Genomic DNA, 15,238 nt, shown 5'->3' with positions numbered 1-15,238 from the left:
CTGAAGATGACATAACCTGTGCTGAGGAAGTAGGTAACGATCTTGGCTCAGTTTGCTGACCAAACCAAGAAAACAGGTGAGCCATGATTGGTCGTTACCTACTTCTTCAGCGCAGGTGATGTCATAATTCAGTCGACAGCAAGTGGAAACATTTGTATTTTAAGGTATTAATTGTACATGAAAAATAATGAAGTTATCAAATTAATTCTGGACAGAATATAAACTTTTTACTGATGAAAATGGCTCAATGAGTCTAGTAGGCTATCCCTTTAAAGTGGAAGTCAACCTTAAACATTTTTTGATAATAATATGTTTGTTATATGTGACCTCAGTAGTCTAAACATGACATTCTGATTAATATTACATTTGTGGAATATGAGTTACAAAGCAAAATCCAGCCGTTTTTATCCATTTCAGGGGGAGGCCATTTTGCCCCATTGCTGTCGACTGAAGATGACATCACAGTTGCTCAGGGCTCGGGCAACGACCAATCACAGATCACCTGCTTTCTAAAGCTGCGCTGTGATTGGTTGTTACCTCAGACCTGAGCAACAGCAAGTGGCAAAATGGCCTCCCCCTGAGATGGATAAAAACGGCTGGATTTTGCTGCTTAACTCATATTCCACTAATGCAATATCAATCAGAATACCATATTTAGACTGGTGGGGCTGCTAAAGCTGTATGATAATTGAGATTTTGGTATCGATTGATACCAAGTAAATACTGTTGCCAATATCACCAATATCGATACAGATACCAAGTACTTTTAGGTTCATAAAATATTATGGTATTTTAAATCATTTGTCTTATTCAATAAAAAAATTTTTTAATCAAATTAGGCTTTATTGTTAAGTTCTTAAACATGCCATAAAAATATCCTCAACGGAAAAATACCAGGGCTGTTATTTAAATTTGCAATGTAGTAATAATCTTCAAATTCTTCGTCCCTGTCACTCTTCTGCGCTCAAAGAAACGTCAGCCACCGAAGTTCCTCTAGTTAAGCATGACTCATTGTCATATTATGTCATTCACTGTAAAAATAATGATTTGTTACCGCCAGTGCCGCCCACCGCTGTCAATGGCAGGCCGGCACATGCGCATGTGCTACAAAGGGATTGCATGAGGAACCCAATGCGAAACCAAAATAAATAAATGTAAAATATCGACACTAGCGCTTTGGTATCGATTCGATACTGATACTCACGTTAGTATCGATTCTATCGATACTTGGATCGATCTGCACAGCCCTAGGGGCTGCATAGAACACATTATTGTCCAAAGAAAAATTGGGGTTAACTTCCCCTTTAAAAGAGTATCATTCACTCAGTGGAGACAAGCTGAGGAGCATTTAATCAAAATAAGAGAAGCAGTTGGAGGGGCGGGCCCGGAGGGTCAAAGGAGAAAAGAAAACTGTTTAATTTAACCAAACTGACACCCCAAGAGGCACAGTTCGTGGGACCCCAAGCAAAACAACCACTCTGGAGCCAAGAGAACCCAACATGTCTCCAAGCCAGGGAAAACCAGAAGGGAGCGTTGAGGATTTAGTTGGAACAGACTGTTGGAAAGACTTCAGTATTGCTGGTTATGTGGAGGGGTGTAGAATGGGGGGAACACAAAGGCTTAAATATGTCCACTGAGACATGAGACAGTTCTGGTTGAAGATGTATGCATGTGTGCGTGCGTGAGAGGTGTCCAGCTTCTTGAATTTAGGACTTGGGGGAATTGCCTGACCATATGTGGATTATTTACACCCCTTCTTCGCACGGCCCAGGAACACTTCGGGGGCTTTAGTTAACAGTGAGGCGGTGACACTTTGTCCACCCCCTTTCTCTCAAGCTTCCCTTCCTAAAATCACACAAAACAAAAGGCAGAGGAGACAAACGCAGCATTTATTTGGGCGGGCCAACCATGCCGCTTCTATTCAGGCGCCGAGGGACTAAGTGACTGGCTGACTGCATTAAACAGTATATAGAAGTCAACGCAGGCAGATGCTGGGTTAGATAATGGCTTTACTGACAGCTTATGGGCCCATCTGTGACGCTCTCGGGATGATTTAAAAAAAAAAAAAAAAAAGATGGTGAGTGTGAGAAGCAGTTGTGACCTTCACAAGTGGACTCAGCAAATTGTGTGCGTTGGTCGACGAAGTGTCATCAATCACACTCTTGTTTTAAAAAAGGGATGCTTATGGGTTTTCAAGGAGTTTTATCATGGAAGTTGTTAAAAAGTAGTGGTGAGGGGGTATCAGGAAGTGGTTACCTGTCAACTTTAACTAAATGTGTTTTTAACCTTGTTTCCTGTGTGCTGAGAGAGAGCGACCTCACACTGCCCTTTGACCTTGCTGTTCCCTGTCTTTTAAATCTATCTCACCACTCAGGTCATGGAGGGGATGGGGGAGATATGTCAAGAGGCAACAAGGTGAACTCTTTACATGTTAACTGTCATTCTTAGTTATATCGCCAAGTTTAAACTCACTTCCTTCTGCTGCCTTGGTACTGTAGGGCAGTGGTTCTCAACCTTTTTTTCAATGACGTACCGACTGTGAAATATTTTTTTCAGCCAAGTACCCCTTAAACAGCTGAAAATATTTCTGGTTGAAATCAGTGCTGTGATGCTGCAGGATGCAGTGCTGTGCCATCATCTGATTTATTACATTTTGGAACTCTAATTTTATTTATGTGGTCTCTCTTAAACTATTTAGAGATAAAAAAAAAAGATGACTAAAAAAAAAAGAAAGAAAGAATTTCAGGATAAATAAAGATTTGTACGCATAAATCAATATAAAGTGTTGTCCTTTGGAATCAGAGTAAAGCTCTGTTCTCAAAAATAAATAATTAACAGAATTTTTAAAACGTTTTCAAGTAATTGACAGGTGATTCTAGGTGGCATATGACAAGTTGGGTTCAACCATTCTGGTATGGAAGAAATGCTGGTTTTTAGGATACTGAAATAGAATACAACATTTATTTTATGAACTTATATTTTTCTGAAATATTTACATATACCGTACTTTTTAAATTTATTTTAAAATCTCCCACACCCCTCCTAGGGTGCCTTCACATACCCCCATTTGAGAACCACTGCGATAGGGGATGGGATCCCTTCATTTGAGCTTTACATAAAAAGCTATTTTCCAAAACAAGATAAAAGCCAAGTAAAACTATTCACCTTGTTATGCCATTCATTGTGTACAGAATAATTTAACTTGAGTTGAACATATTCACACTGCGTCAATGAATATTTAATATTATAAAATGAATGGCTGTAAAATTTTCAGATCTGTGCTTCTTTTTTTCCCATTTTTCTCAGAATATACAAAATTAATTTGTAGTCATTTGGAAAAGAGCTGATCATATACAATACAGTGCAAACACAGTAGGTGAAGTTAGCGCTTAAATTGTGATTTATCTAATCTGAACTCAATCGTGTTTGGTGATTTTGTAACTTTCCGCTCGTGTAAAACATTTTAGAATTCCCAACTAAAAATATTGTGACATATCGTAACAGCAATGCAATTTTAGAGCTTGTTAATGAATTAAGAGCTGACACGGCATCAGTCACAAGAAGGAATCATGCCATATCACCTACTCTATTATAAATCTCTTACACCTCCACATTTCTTGTATGTGGGTCATTTTAATGAAATTGCAGTCAGGGATATTTATTTAATCCAAAAAGTTGTGTTCCCTTTTTGACCCACCAATTTGGGTAATTTTTGACCCAACTGTTCCTAGAATGTATGTCTCTATGCATCATTCTAAAAGCAGTTGGGTCAAAAATAACCCAGAGTGGGTCAAAAACAGACACACCAACTGCTCAAAAATTTGAGAAAATTGAGTCAAATTGACCGCTAATTAGTGGATTGGGACAGTTTTTATCCAAATGTGATTATTTTGACCCAACTGCCTCTGCCAGCGCAATTTTAAACACAGTGTTAAGCCGTATGGGCACACATCCAATCCACACACATTCCGGGTGAGTTCAATTAAACAAAATGTAGATTTTAGGCGGTTGCTGTTTTACCCTAAATTGGTAGAACGACAGATTTATGTTAGTCAGTCATGTGTTTCCTTTCCACAACACTTCCAACACTTAAAACTTTTTTCAAACTTTTTTTTTTTATTGTGTTAATCAAAAACTGTGCTCTGAGGTCCTTTATTTGTTTATTTATTTATTTATTTATTTATTTATTTATGGTGATCTTTTACTGGTTGCACTATTACAGCATTTTAGCCGTGGTATTTATTGGGAAAGAATATCAACAATGGTGGACATTTTGTTCGTCTGCTTACGATGCTTGCCTACAATTGCGAAACCCTACTTCGCGTTCCCTCTCCGTGCTTCCTTGAGGAGATATGGAGCGGAAATCCCCAAGGGAAGAGAGCCCGTGCCAAAGAGAGAGAGAGGATCGAGAAAGACAGGAGGAGATTTCAACGATTCCTTCCATCAATCAAAATAAGAAGTGACAAAATAACGGCTGTAGTAAAGAGCTATCAGGCTAACGGGGGGGGGGGGGGGGGCTCTTGTATTCCACTGAGGCGTGGCTGCTTCATGGATTTATCCCTCACTTGGTTGTGCTCTGACATTGGCTGGATCCCACGGATGCCTGCCTGCTTGGTCTGGCACCTGACACCGGCTCGTCTGAGGGATTCTGGCCCCGCCGCCCCTACCCTCCTCGGGTTTCTCAGCCATGGGTGAACCTCGGGTGAGAACTGGTGTTTGATTGTTTTAGTTTTATGTGCCATTTTATTCTCGCACAGCATTTTGCATCCGTTGCAGTTGTTTTTCAAAGTGCTGTATAAATAAAGATGAATTGAGTTCATTTTGTGCTTGTGGCGCTTTCACAAATGTTACATAATGAAAACCTTCAGTGCAGCACGGAGCGCAAAACCTTCTTTTAAATATGGTGGTTACCACCTCCAGATCCAGTTTCTTGAAAGACAGAAAGTGGGTCTTAAAAGGCTGCAATTGACCGCTGTTGGGCCCAGTTCAAAACCAACCATGCAATCAAATTTGTTTATTTGCTGTGACATATTCTTTGCGAGTAACGTCACTCTTCGGCGGTTTGTTTCCTTCAGCATTAAACTCAGTTTTAAATGAGTAGAAGTCATTAAAAAAAAACTCCAGTTGACTGCACTGGAAGCATTTATTTATTGAAAAAAAACAATGGACTAACAATGACGCTTACTAAGTGACACCACCGGCGGCCATCTTATGTTGCCACTTGCTTGAATACATTGATTTCTCGGCGGCGTTTTCACGTTATTTTCTGTGTCTATGGGGAAAATGCCACCGATAAGACCGGGAGAAGCGCAACATGCACATTTCATCAGTAAAATGCAATTACATGATCTGAGGCTATATTCGTTTACCAACTACGGCAAATACACCAGGTCAAACTACGTAGGAAGTTCCCAAACTTGAACTCCTGCTCTTCGCTGATTGGTTCTTTCCACAGTCTGTTTAGTTAGGTTTGCCCCGCCTCAATTTTAAGCTCAAATTGACTTTGCATTGAGAGTAGCACATCACAAAAATGCATATTTTGACATCTCAGCCATATGTGGCCGAAGTTGCTGTGCCTATAGTGCGAGTTTGCAACAGATAAAGAGAGGCCTTATTCTAAGACGAGCCATTCTATTTGACCTTCACTAGGCCTTTTCACTCTTTGGGGCGCACTCAGCAGCAGCTCAATGTGGCTATTCCATCACGGCGAAGGCTGGGGCACGAGAGCCTGTCTTGAAGAGGGGAATACCCCAAATACCCTCTGCCCCCTCCACTTGCATACACAGCACCCTCCCAAAAAGCACAGTCTGACTTCAAAGTCGGTGTTGCATTCATTAATTGCTCTTTGAATTGATATCAGTGAGTCACAATAAAAGTGTGAAAGGAGAAAGGGGCTTTAACGAAGCATAGAGGAGCCATTCATTTGTGGATAACTATGTTTTCATGCTTGGATAGTCATCATGCATGGGCTTAATAGAAAAAAACTCACGAGAGAGGGAGGAGTGCGGGACGAGGAGCGCGAGCTAGAGAGCCCCAGGGGTAGAGGACAGTGATTTGGTGCTCGCCACTTGGCCCTGGTGCCCCCCTCCTTTGCCCTCATGCCCAGACACTCATGAGTGACACATTCATTCTTTCAATGGACAGACAGAGCCCTCTTCACCAGACACTTGGCTCAAGACATTAGAGCTAATAGCGATTAGAAGATCCTCAGAAACCTTATTGGCCCTGTCGTTGTCACGTCATGATGAGACACAATCAGTATGGCAGCATTCAGGAAAACCGGATCTGTTCCGTGTATGGATTGAGTCATCTTTTGTATCTGTTGTGACTACAATATACGGAAGCGTGGAACTGCCAATGTGGAGTAAATTGTTGACTGGCAAAATCATTTGACTGTGCTAGTAAATGCTTTTAAAGGGGAAGTCAACCTGAATTAAATATGTCTTAACAACAATATGTTATATGTGACCTCACTAGTCTAAACATGGCGTTCTGATTAATTTTACATTTGTGGAATAGGAGTTATGCAGCAAAATCCAGACATTTTTAGCCATCTCAGCGGGCAGCCATTTTGTTACTTGCTGTCGACGCAAGATGCAATCAATGTTGCTTGGGTGCCCAGGCAATGACCAATCACAGCTCACATGTTTTCTGAAGCTGAGCTGTAATTGGTTGTTACCTGAGACCTGAGCAACTGTGATGTCATTTTCACTCGAGAGGAAGTGGCAAAATGGCCGCCTTCTGTTATTGATCAAAACTGCTGGATTTTACTGCTCAACTCATATTCCACTTAACACAATATTAACCAAAATACCATATTTAGGCTGGCGGGGCTGCATATAATTACATATTATTGTCAAGATTTTTTGGGGGACTAGACTGGACTTGACTAGACTGCTTTTTATATAGCACTTTATCTACTACATATCTCCACCATTTGGTGGGTTGACTTCCCCTTTAAACATATTTGCAAGTGCGATCGAACGTATTTAAATACCTTTAAATGTATTTTCAAGTACGTTTACACTCATTTACAAGTTGCTTAAACATATTTGCAAGTGTGTTCAAACATATTTTACAGGTACACTCGACCATATTTAAATACCTTTAAATGTATTTGCAAGTATGTTCGAAAGTATTTGTAGGCTAAATTCTAAAAACATAGCATTTATTCCCATAATGCCACGGGAGCATGTGCATGCTCAAATCAATACCCCGTGGCTTTGTGGGGGGAAATGCTGAACGGAAATCATGAACTGTAGAAAAAAGTAATAATACTAAATCATAAAAACTACTAATAAACAATGTTTATTTACTTAATTTTGAAACGTATTGGTATAATGTTGACAAAATGCTTTAAAAAAGTTTTGTTTGTGCATGCAAGTCAATGCCCCGTGGAGGTATTGGAAAAAAATGCTACGTATTTAGCATTTAGCCAACAAGTATGTTTGAATGTACATTTAAACGCATTTGCAAGTATATGTTTAAAGATATTTGCAAGTAGATTCGGAAATTCGTAATACATGTAAATACATTCGAAACTATACGTTTGAATGTACTTGCAAAAACTTTTAAAAGTATTTGTCAGTCAAAAATGTTTGCTCCACATTGGCAGTTCCACGTTTCGGCAAAAATACAATAAAATCGCAAAAGTGTCATTTAAAGATCATTCTTGTTCCAACATGTAAAGATTAATTAACTGCACGTGACTGGTGCCTTAAACTACATCCCTGACACACAGCGGGCCTTCTGTGCTCCAGTTCGTCCCCTTTCCAAATCACCTCTACCCTGGCACGGATCCAACATATGCCAATCTATTACACTTGCAGCACAGCAAACTTCGACCCGAGTCATTTTTACACACCCACATTATTTGCACAAACAAAGTCCTGCTCAGTTTGTGTGACAAAGCCAGCTAAATCTTAATGGCCCTTTCATGTATTGTCTGTTCACGGTTCCCTTTTGTCCCCTAGTCATTGGCCCAGACCCTGCTCACAATGAGCCCGGGAGAATGGAGGCAGATTGTAGGAATGTGCCTCAATAAACCTAATTATGACATGATGACTGCGCTCACCATGGTAAGGGTTTTTTTTTTTCAAAGATCCTGGGCTTATTCAATTAGCCCTTTCCAGGATCCTCTTTCGCCAAATAAAGTTATCCCTTTGACTGTTTGCATTGCAAAGAGGAATGTGTGCACACGTGGATATGCGTGCGTGTGTGTGCAGGACTAAATGGAAATGTATCAGCCACTCAACAACACTCCTCTGTATTATCTGGCTAATTTAACCTAACGAAGAGTTGGCTCTTAAAGATACTGTGAAAACTTGAAGCGGCAGTAAGGAGAAGATTGGCCCACTGTGACTATTTTGTCTCCAGGGTCTTTAACTATGATGCTTATGTTGAGACCTGGAGGACCAACTTTACTGCCAAATAAATGTATTTAAATCTGATAGAATCTTCGGTGATTTAGAAAATGGCAGTTCTTATAGGAAACATATAGTATATTTCCAAAAGGATTGTTGGTGACTATCACATGATCTGTGTAGTTCTGGCTAAGCGCCATATACATTTGTATGAGTGTTCTTAAGACAGCCAACAAGTAGAAACAGAGATTACTATCAACATATACCCCATAAATTTGCCATTTTCACTGCTTTAAAAAAAAAAAAAAAAAAACACTGGACGGATAAAATATTAAAAACAAACATTTCAATTAAAGTCAAAAGTAATTGGACTTTAATTATTCTTTTTTTCAAGCATGGCTATAGTCACGTTCTATTTAGAACACTTTTATGATTCCTTGCCCATAGCATAAAGATGTATTACACATTGACATATATTTTTTAATATAGTTATTCATAGCCAAAGATTTCATATCTTAATATGATGGTAAACAAATAACACGATGAAAAAAAATCTAGAATTTGACTAACTTTGCAGGTGACACGGGGCTGACAACAGAAGAGAAAGAATAGGAAACAGAGGGAGAGGGGAGGAGACGCTCTCCAGATGAAAGTGGGATGAAATAAAAGAGTCGATTTAATCTGCTTGAAGAGATTTGAGGAGCAGGCGGCAAGTAAGGGAGGGGGTCAGCGGGGACCGGTGGCCGGCCCCAATTGTGAAGCTATACGCTCCGGGGCCAGAGCTGGGCTCTCCGGGGAGAGAACATTGCTCGCTATTCAGCCAACACACTCTTTAATACACTCCCTCCGTCATTAAATGTGTCATAGCACAATATCGACATCGTTTAAAAGACATTATTAATGTTCCGGGGAGGAAAGGCCGACATCCACCAAAAGAATCAATAATAGATCATAAGTTTTAGAGTGACGACGTCTTGGTTATTAGCGCACCCTCCCAAGTGCAGCTGGCTTTGTTTGGTTGACCATTTAGCGTCTGGAGATGTGACAAATAGCAATTGATCCCCTGGACACTGCATGGTGTTTTTCTTACAGAAACACTTTCCACTTTAAAGTTGTAGGCCTATACAAAGTCAGGAAAAGTAACATGGTAAAAAGAAATAAGAAACAAAATGCGTATATTTGTGTTGTAAATATAATGTTTCATATTAATGGTCCATGCTGAGTACTTTTTGAACCTGAACCTATAATTCAAACTTAAATTTAGAAGCTTTACTATAAAATTGTTAGCTCGCTTATATGCGCGCTCTTGAGTGCGGGACCAACGCATGCACTTCTATACGTGAGTGGATTTCTGAGGCTTCTATTGTGGTGGCTGACTGGCAGCCGGCCTCTATAGAAGAGCCTAAAAAGGAAACATTTTGTAGGGGAAAGTGGCCATTTTCTCTTGCTGCACGGCTCCTGAAACAGGACCGGAGCGCTCCCTGAATAATTCATCCTTCATAATATGTTTTGTCGGGCTTTGCCGCGGACGGGGAAGCTGTCCTCTCCCCTTTTGGAATTCTAAACAGGTTTACCCTTTTCGTCTTTAGCAGCGGCCAAATGTGTTTCCAAGCTGGCTCTTTTGTCCGCGCGTAGCCCAAGCGTGAGGCCCGAATAGACTCCGGCGCTTTTGTCTCCCAAGTTCATCCCCGTGGTGCGCGCTGGCTCGTCTTTGTGCGCTGATGGAAACCGTTGAACAAATGTTTGATCAACTCATCTGGGGGACAATTGTGTCTCCTCAGACTGGGGCGCTTTATCTCTCATCCACTTCACTCAACCTTGCGGGACATGTTGACATTTCGATGTTGATACTTGACGAAATGGAACGAGAAGCAACACTTATTTCTTTGGACGACAGGTCTACTATTAGTTTCTCATGAGGAAAACAATATGCCAAGAGGTGACATTCAAAAACAAGGGTTGAGTTGTAATAATCTTTAAAACAATTATTTATCTCTGGCGAAGGTATGGAAATGAAGCCTGACGCCGCAACACAAATATCCAAGAGAACCAAAAAGTCATGAATAAGTTGCGGAATTAAATACACAACTCACCTAAAATTTTAAAATTAAATAATAATAATAAATGTTGTTGTTGTTTTAAATAAGTGTGCCCTTTAAGAGTTACGAAACAGGTGCTTCCATTTCCTTATTATTTACCGAGGCATCACGAGCACCGTGGAAAAGAAATTTGCTTCACAAAAATAGCCACTTTATGACATTGGAAGTTGTGGATAAGTTTTTGCAGAAAGAAAAGGCTGCGCGCACGCGCTCACACACACACACACACACACACCCCCACACACACACACACACACATCATTTGTAAGCACTAAACCATCACCTGCTGTTTGATTTACTGTCTGGCCTCATGGGAAAAGAATTAGCCGTGGAGACATGGTCGATAAAGAATTCAAAATACAACGCTCTGCACCCCCATCCAACAACATCGCGTAGCTTTATGACAACAGGTCACAGATATGTGTGCACTCACTTTTTCTTTTCTAACATGAATTTATAACTTGAAAAAAGTTCAAATACAAACGAATATCGAAATACATATTTTCGAAAGAAAAGCTGAGAAAGTTACTTACATCTGTCTCCCAAGATGCCTTCAATGCTGTGTTTGGCCCTGCGGTCACTTTCCTCCAGCTCGCTCTTCTCCAGGTCATCCTCATCCTCGTCTTCATCCTCTTTCCCACCAAACTTGCTGCGCATGACGCGACTGATGGAGCTGACTGCAAAAGTGGACGCATGGGACAATTCATTCAATCAATAGGCCGACACTGCAATTGCTCAAACGCTAATAATAATAATAATAATAATAATAATAATAATAATAATAATAATAATAATAATAATAATAATAATAATAATAATAATGATAATAATGCTGATGATGATGATGATGGTGATGATAATAATAATAATAATAATAATAATAATAATAATAATAATAATAATAATAATAATAATAATAATAATAATAAAATCATTTCTGCTCCTTTTACCTGAAGGGACATTGTCGTGATCACATATCACATCCTTCAGTAATTTATCTTGAATCTCCCAGCTAAACATACCCGGGTTTTCACGCTTGCATTCTTCTATTCTCTTTTCCACGTCCGGCGTCAACGCCTGCTGGAAATGTCAGAAAGGTTTCAGAGTTTATTGACCGCTACGCATGGACGTGATGCTGCTTTCCAGATCAATAGGTTGATCCTTAAACGCCTTCTTCTTTTCAGATGTACCTTTGGTTTGCTGCCCCCGATGGCCCCGGGTCTGATGGAGCCGGTCTCCTGGTACCTGCACAGGATTTTGGACACGCAGCCGTGGGAGACCCGCAGCTGGCGGGAGATGACACACGGTCTGATGCCGTGGTGGGCCATCTCCACGATCTTATGTCGAATATGGTTGGGCAAAGGCCTGCCATTTATGAAAACTCCACCGAGTTGGTTTACTCGGCCTTGACCCAGCGGAGTTGATACTATATAGTCAAATCAAATACAACAAAATAGAACTTTAAAAAAACAAATAACAATAATAATATACAGTTTACGTTGTGGTGTTTATCTGCAATGTTATGGACCTTTGGTGACAAATCATATGGACTACATTGCTAACGAAGTTTCACACTGTTGGCAAACGACGAGTTCTTGCAATAAAAACTGAACACCAAATTAGCGACAACTATGAATGTTTACCTTCCAGAGGGAAGCCACTGCGAGGGTAGTTCTGAGCCAGCACGGGTCGCATCATCCTGGGAATAGACCCAGCCAGCGCGGTCATCCCTCCACCAAACCCAAAACTTGATAAACCCCTCCAAGCAGGGAGGCTGCCCGAGATGTAAAAAGAGGACCTCGGGGCCACCGTCTATAGCCTGAGAAGCGTCCGACTTTATGGGTCGGTTATTTTGTTGAAGCGAGCACCGGGGTGTCCCAGGACAGCCGCCTCTCTCCGAGCATGGAAGACCACAAAAGAGACCCAAAAAGGGAACGTTACAAGTCGTATGTTTCCACTTTATCCTATCTGCTTAGAAATGTATGCAACAACGGGTGCGTCCGGAAGGCTAAATGTTGTTATTTGTTGATATCATATCGGTCAAAGTGAGAAGAGAGTCAAAGTAGGAGACCTCATCACACAGTCAGTCAGCGCTCCCGGCTCTGATTGGTCGAGGGGGCAGACCCGCAAACCAAAGGTCGACGATTATTGGCTGAGTGTGAAAACTTTTCTCCTATCACAGACGTCGTTACAGTTGTGCACCGTCTGTTGCAGTGAAGCAACAGAACAGCCCATGACAAAAGTCTAAAGAACTTCCAAATTGCCAAGAATATTTAAGCATGCAAGGAGAAAAATACGCTGAGACACATGTTGAATGCATAATATATGTCGTCAACAAAAATTTAGGGTGTTGAAATTGCAATACGTTTGCATGCGCAAGGAGGAAATAGTTGTAATTTATAACTAAACAATAAATTAAGTTCAATAATACTTCATTCCCCTTTTTCAGCTTCATTTTAGAACAATCGGCATTAATGTCTTTTTCAAAAAAGAAGAAGTGACATTTCACACACCAAATGTTATTTTACTTATTATTGTCACCAACCGTATGCGTCATACGAGCCATTTAACGCCTGCTACCCAACACTGACTCTAATTTGTCACCACCTCGTGCCCTTGTATTTGACACAAATGGTACTAAAGTGTGCGCAACTCGAGGAATTTATTGTGGTTTTCAGTCTGAGCTCCAACCAGCCGAGAAGAAGCTGAAAGGGGGACATGCGCCACAGCAGGATACGACGCCAGGGAGGTTGTAAAGACAGTCTGTGGAAGTGTCCATGCATCTCACGACATTATACAATAAAGTTCACGCTTGGTCATTGTCTTAAATGGCATTAGGGCATGGCTGAAATTACTGAAGAATAAAATCTTTCATCAAGTCAATATTAGTCCAAAGAAGGTCATGTTCATCCTTTGATTTTGATTTTTGTTATCATTTATCCAAGATGCTCTTATTATGGAATAAATCTGAATTATATTCAAATGTGATCCGGGACACATGGACAAGCTGTGTCGCTTAACAAATTCGGGAGATTACTTTCGGGAAGTATAGGCTACTTCACTACAAAACGTCCATTTTAGGGTTTAAAAATAAATAAATGAATAAATAAATAAATACCTGATCAGCCCTTTTATGTCTACACTCAGCTCGCACCAATCATTCATTTTAATTGACACGTAGTGTTCCCACTGAGTTCGATTGTTATGTGCGTCTTGTGCTTTCCCTTTAAAATACAATTCAAATGTTTTTGCTGTCAAAACCGCACACGTTCATAGGGTGCGCGCAACGTTTCAAATACGTAGCGCTGACGGGGGTCTTTCACCTGCTGTGGGGCGTCTTTACCTTCAGGCATGAGATAAGGAATCCCGCAAGTTGTGGCTTCAAAGAGAGAGGAAATGTGAGTTTGCTTTGGACTTTTTCCATGCATGATCAACGTGATAAATGTTATAAAAATGTGTATTTGTATTGTCAATTCAGGGGGTTGTAGATTTCGATCGTATAAACGCACTTTTAGGCCAACAACATGTTAACTTTGTGTTTTTCCGATTGTTTCTTTTACTAACCAAAAGAAGGTGAGAGAGCAACCAATTCGTGACGCTGGCAAACGTGACGATTTGGGGGAGTCGGTGGTCTTATTGAAATTGGATATTAAGAGTGAAGAAAACAGAGGGGGCAAATGGGAACCATGCGGCATGATGCATGCTTGGGACCGCTCTTTTAAAGCGACATCGAATCTCCGTGTCCAATCCATTAGCAGGGGGGAGAGATTCAAAGTCAGAATTCTGGCTTGATGAGAAATAAATGAGTTACATCACATGCTCCGCATGGGGGCCAATTACAAGCACATTATTGGCCACTTAATTTAGGTTACGGTCAAACAATGGAAGAATTTATATATTTTGTGTGGAATTCAAAATCATTTTTGAATATTTAGCTTCACGGCATGGCGGTGCATCGTCAATTATCTACCAATACAGGGCACGTTATGATTCAGATGTTCCATAGATTAATTCATCTTACTTCTTATTGATGTTTTTAATGATCGTGTTTAATGAAATGTAAAAATGACTGTAACAACTACATCCTTTTCAAATAGTAGCCTATATGCGTATAGGTGTGTAGATTAGGCTCTTCTATTATTGTGGCCGCAATGTGCAAGAAAATGTGTGCAATTAATAGTAGGCTTATTTGTGAGCATGCATTGTTTCTATAGCTAACCACAATTTACCTACGATGCAGGTTGGCGTGGGTTCGCTTCCCTGCCTGGGAGACCATGCTTGTATGTGTATGTGTGCGTGTTTGTGTGAGTAAGCGCATTAAAAAATAAAAAATAAAAATAAAGAAAGAAAGAAAGAAAGAAAGAAAGAAAGAAAGAAAGAAAGAAAGAAAAGAGCATGCAGTTGAAAACAATTTGTTCGCGATTGTGTTTGATGCCACTAAATTATGCAAATGTGACGTAGGCTATTTTTTGTGGTTTTGGGGTGAAAAATAAAGCAAGAGCAAGAGCCAACTTCCATGCAATCCACGTTGTTGATAGACACAATCATTATAGCAATAGTTACAGATGGGTGGGTGTTTTCATTTTTCCTCTTTTTTTTTTATCACGCTTGGCATTTGGTCAAGGCTGATTTTCAAAGGCACCCTTATCCATTTCACAGAAGCCAGTGGGAGTGTATCGAATTGATAGATACAGCTTGGCTAACTGCTTGTGGACATGGGACTTGTTTACTTGTTTATGCTGGGAGTGCAAACGAGTTGGGGAAGTACCGATCTCG

The 15,238-nt window shown here is 40.4% G+C and overlaps 1 protein-coding gene across 6 annotated transcripts in view; it reads right to left on the bottom strand.

Moving 5' to 3' along the window:
* Positions 1-12,475, bottom strand: part of pax3b (paired box 3b) — a 28,601-nt gene extending 16,126 nt beyond the window's left edge. For 2 of the 6 annotated variants that reach the window (XM_086080439.1, XM_086080437.1), the window contains exons 1-4: positions 12,106-12,475; positions 11,653-11,888; positions 11,413-11,542; positions 10,996-11,139 (exon numbers count right to left, since the gene is read on the bottom strand). In XM_086080439.1, coding sequence (XP_085936565.1) covers positions 10,996-11,139; positions 11,413-11,542; positions 11,653-11,888; positions 12,106-12,190 — 595 coding nt within the window. In that variant the 5' untranslated portion in view covers positions 12,191-12,475. The remainder of the gene's footprint in view (positions 1-10,995; positions 11,140-11,412; positions 11,543-11,652; positions 11,889-12,105) is intronic. The other 4 variants (XM_086080442.1, XM_086080440.1, XM_086080438.1 and 1 more) reach the window with 3 other exon arrangements.
* Between the last annotated feature and the right edge of the window lie 2,763 nt (positions 12,476-15,238).

The sequence above is a fragment of the Leptonotus elevatus genome, chromosome 7 (genome assembly GCF_054856555.1).
Source record: "Leptonotus elevatus isolate MCC_2025b chromosome 7, RoL_Lele_1.0, whole genome shotgun sequence".
Lineage (NCBI taxonomy): Eukaryota > Metazoa > Chordata > Actinopteri > Syngnathiformes > Syngnathidae > Leptonotus > Leptonotus elevatus.
This window is presented reverse-complemented; position numbering and strand designations above follow the sequence as displayed.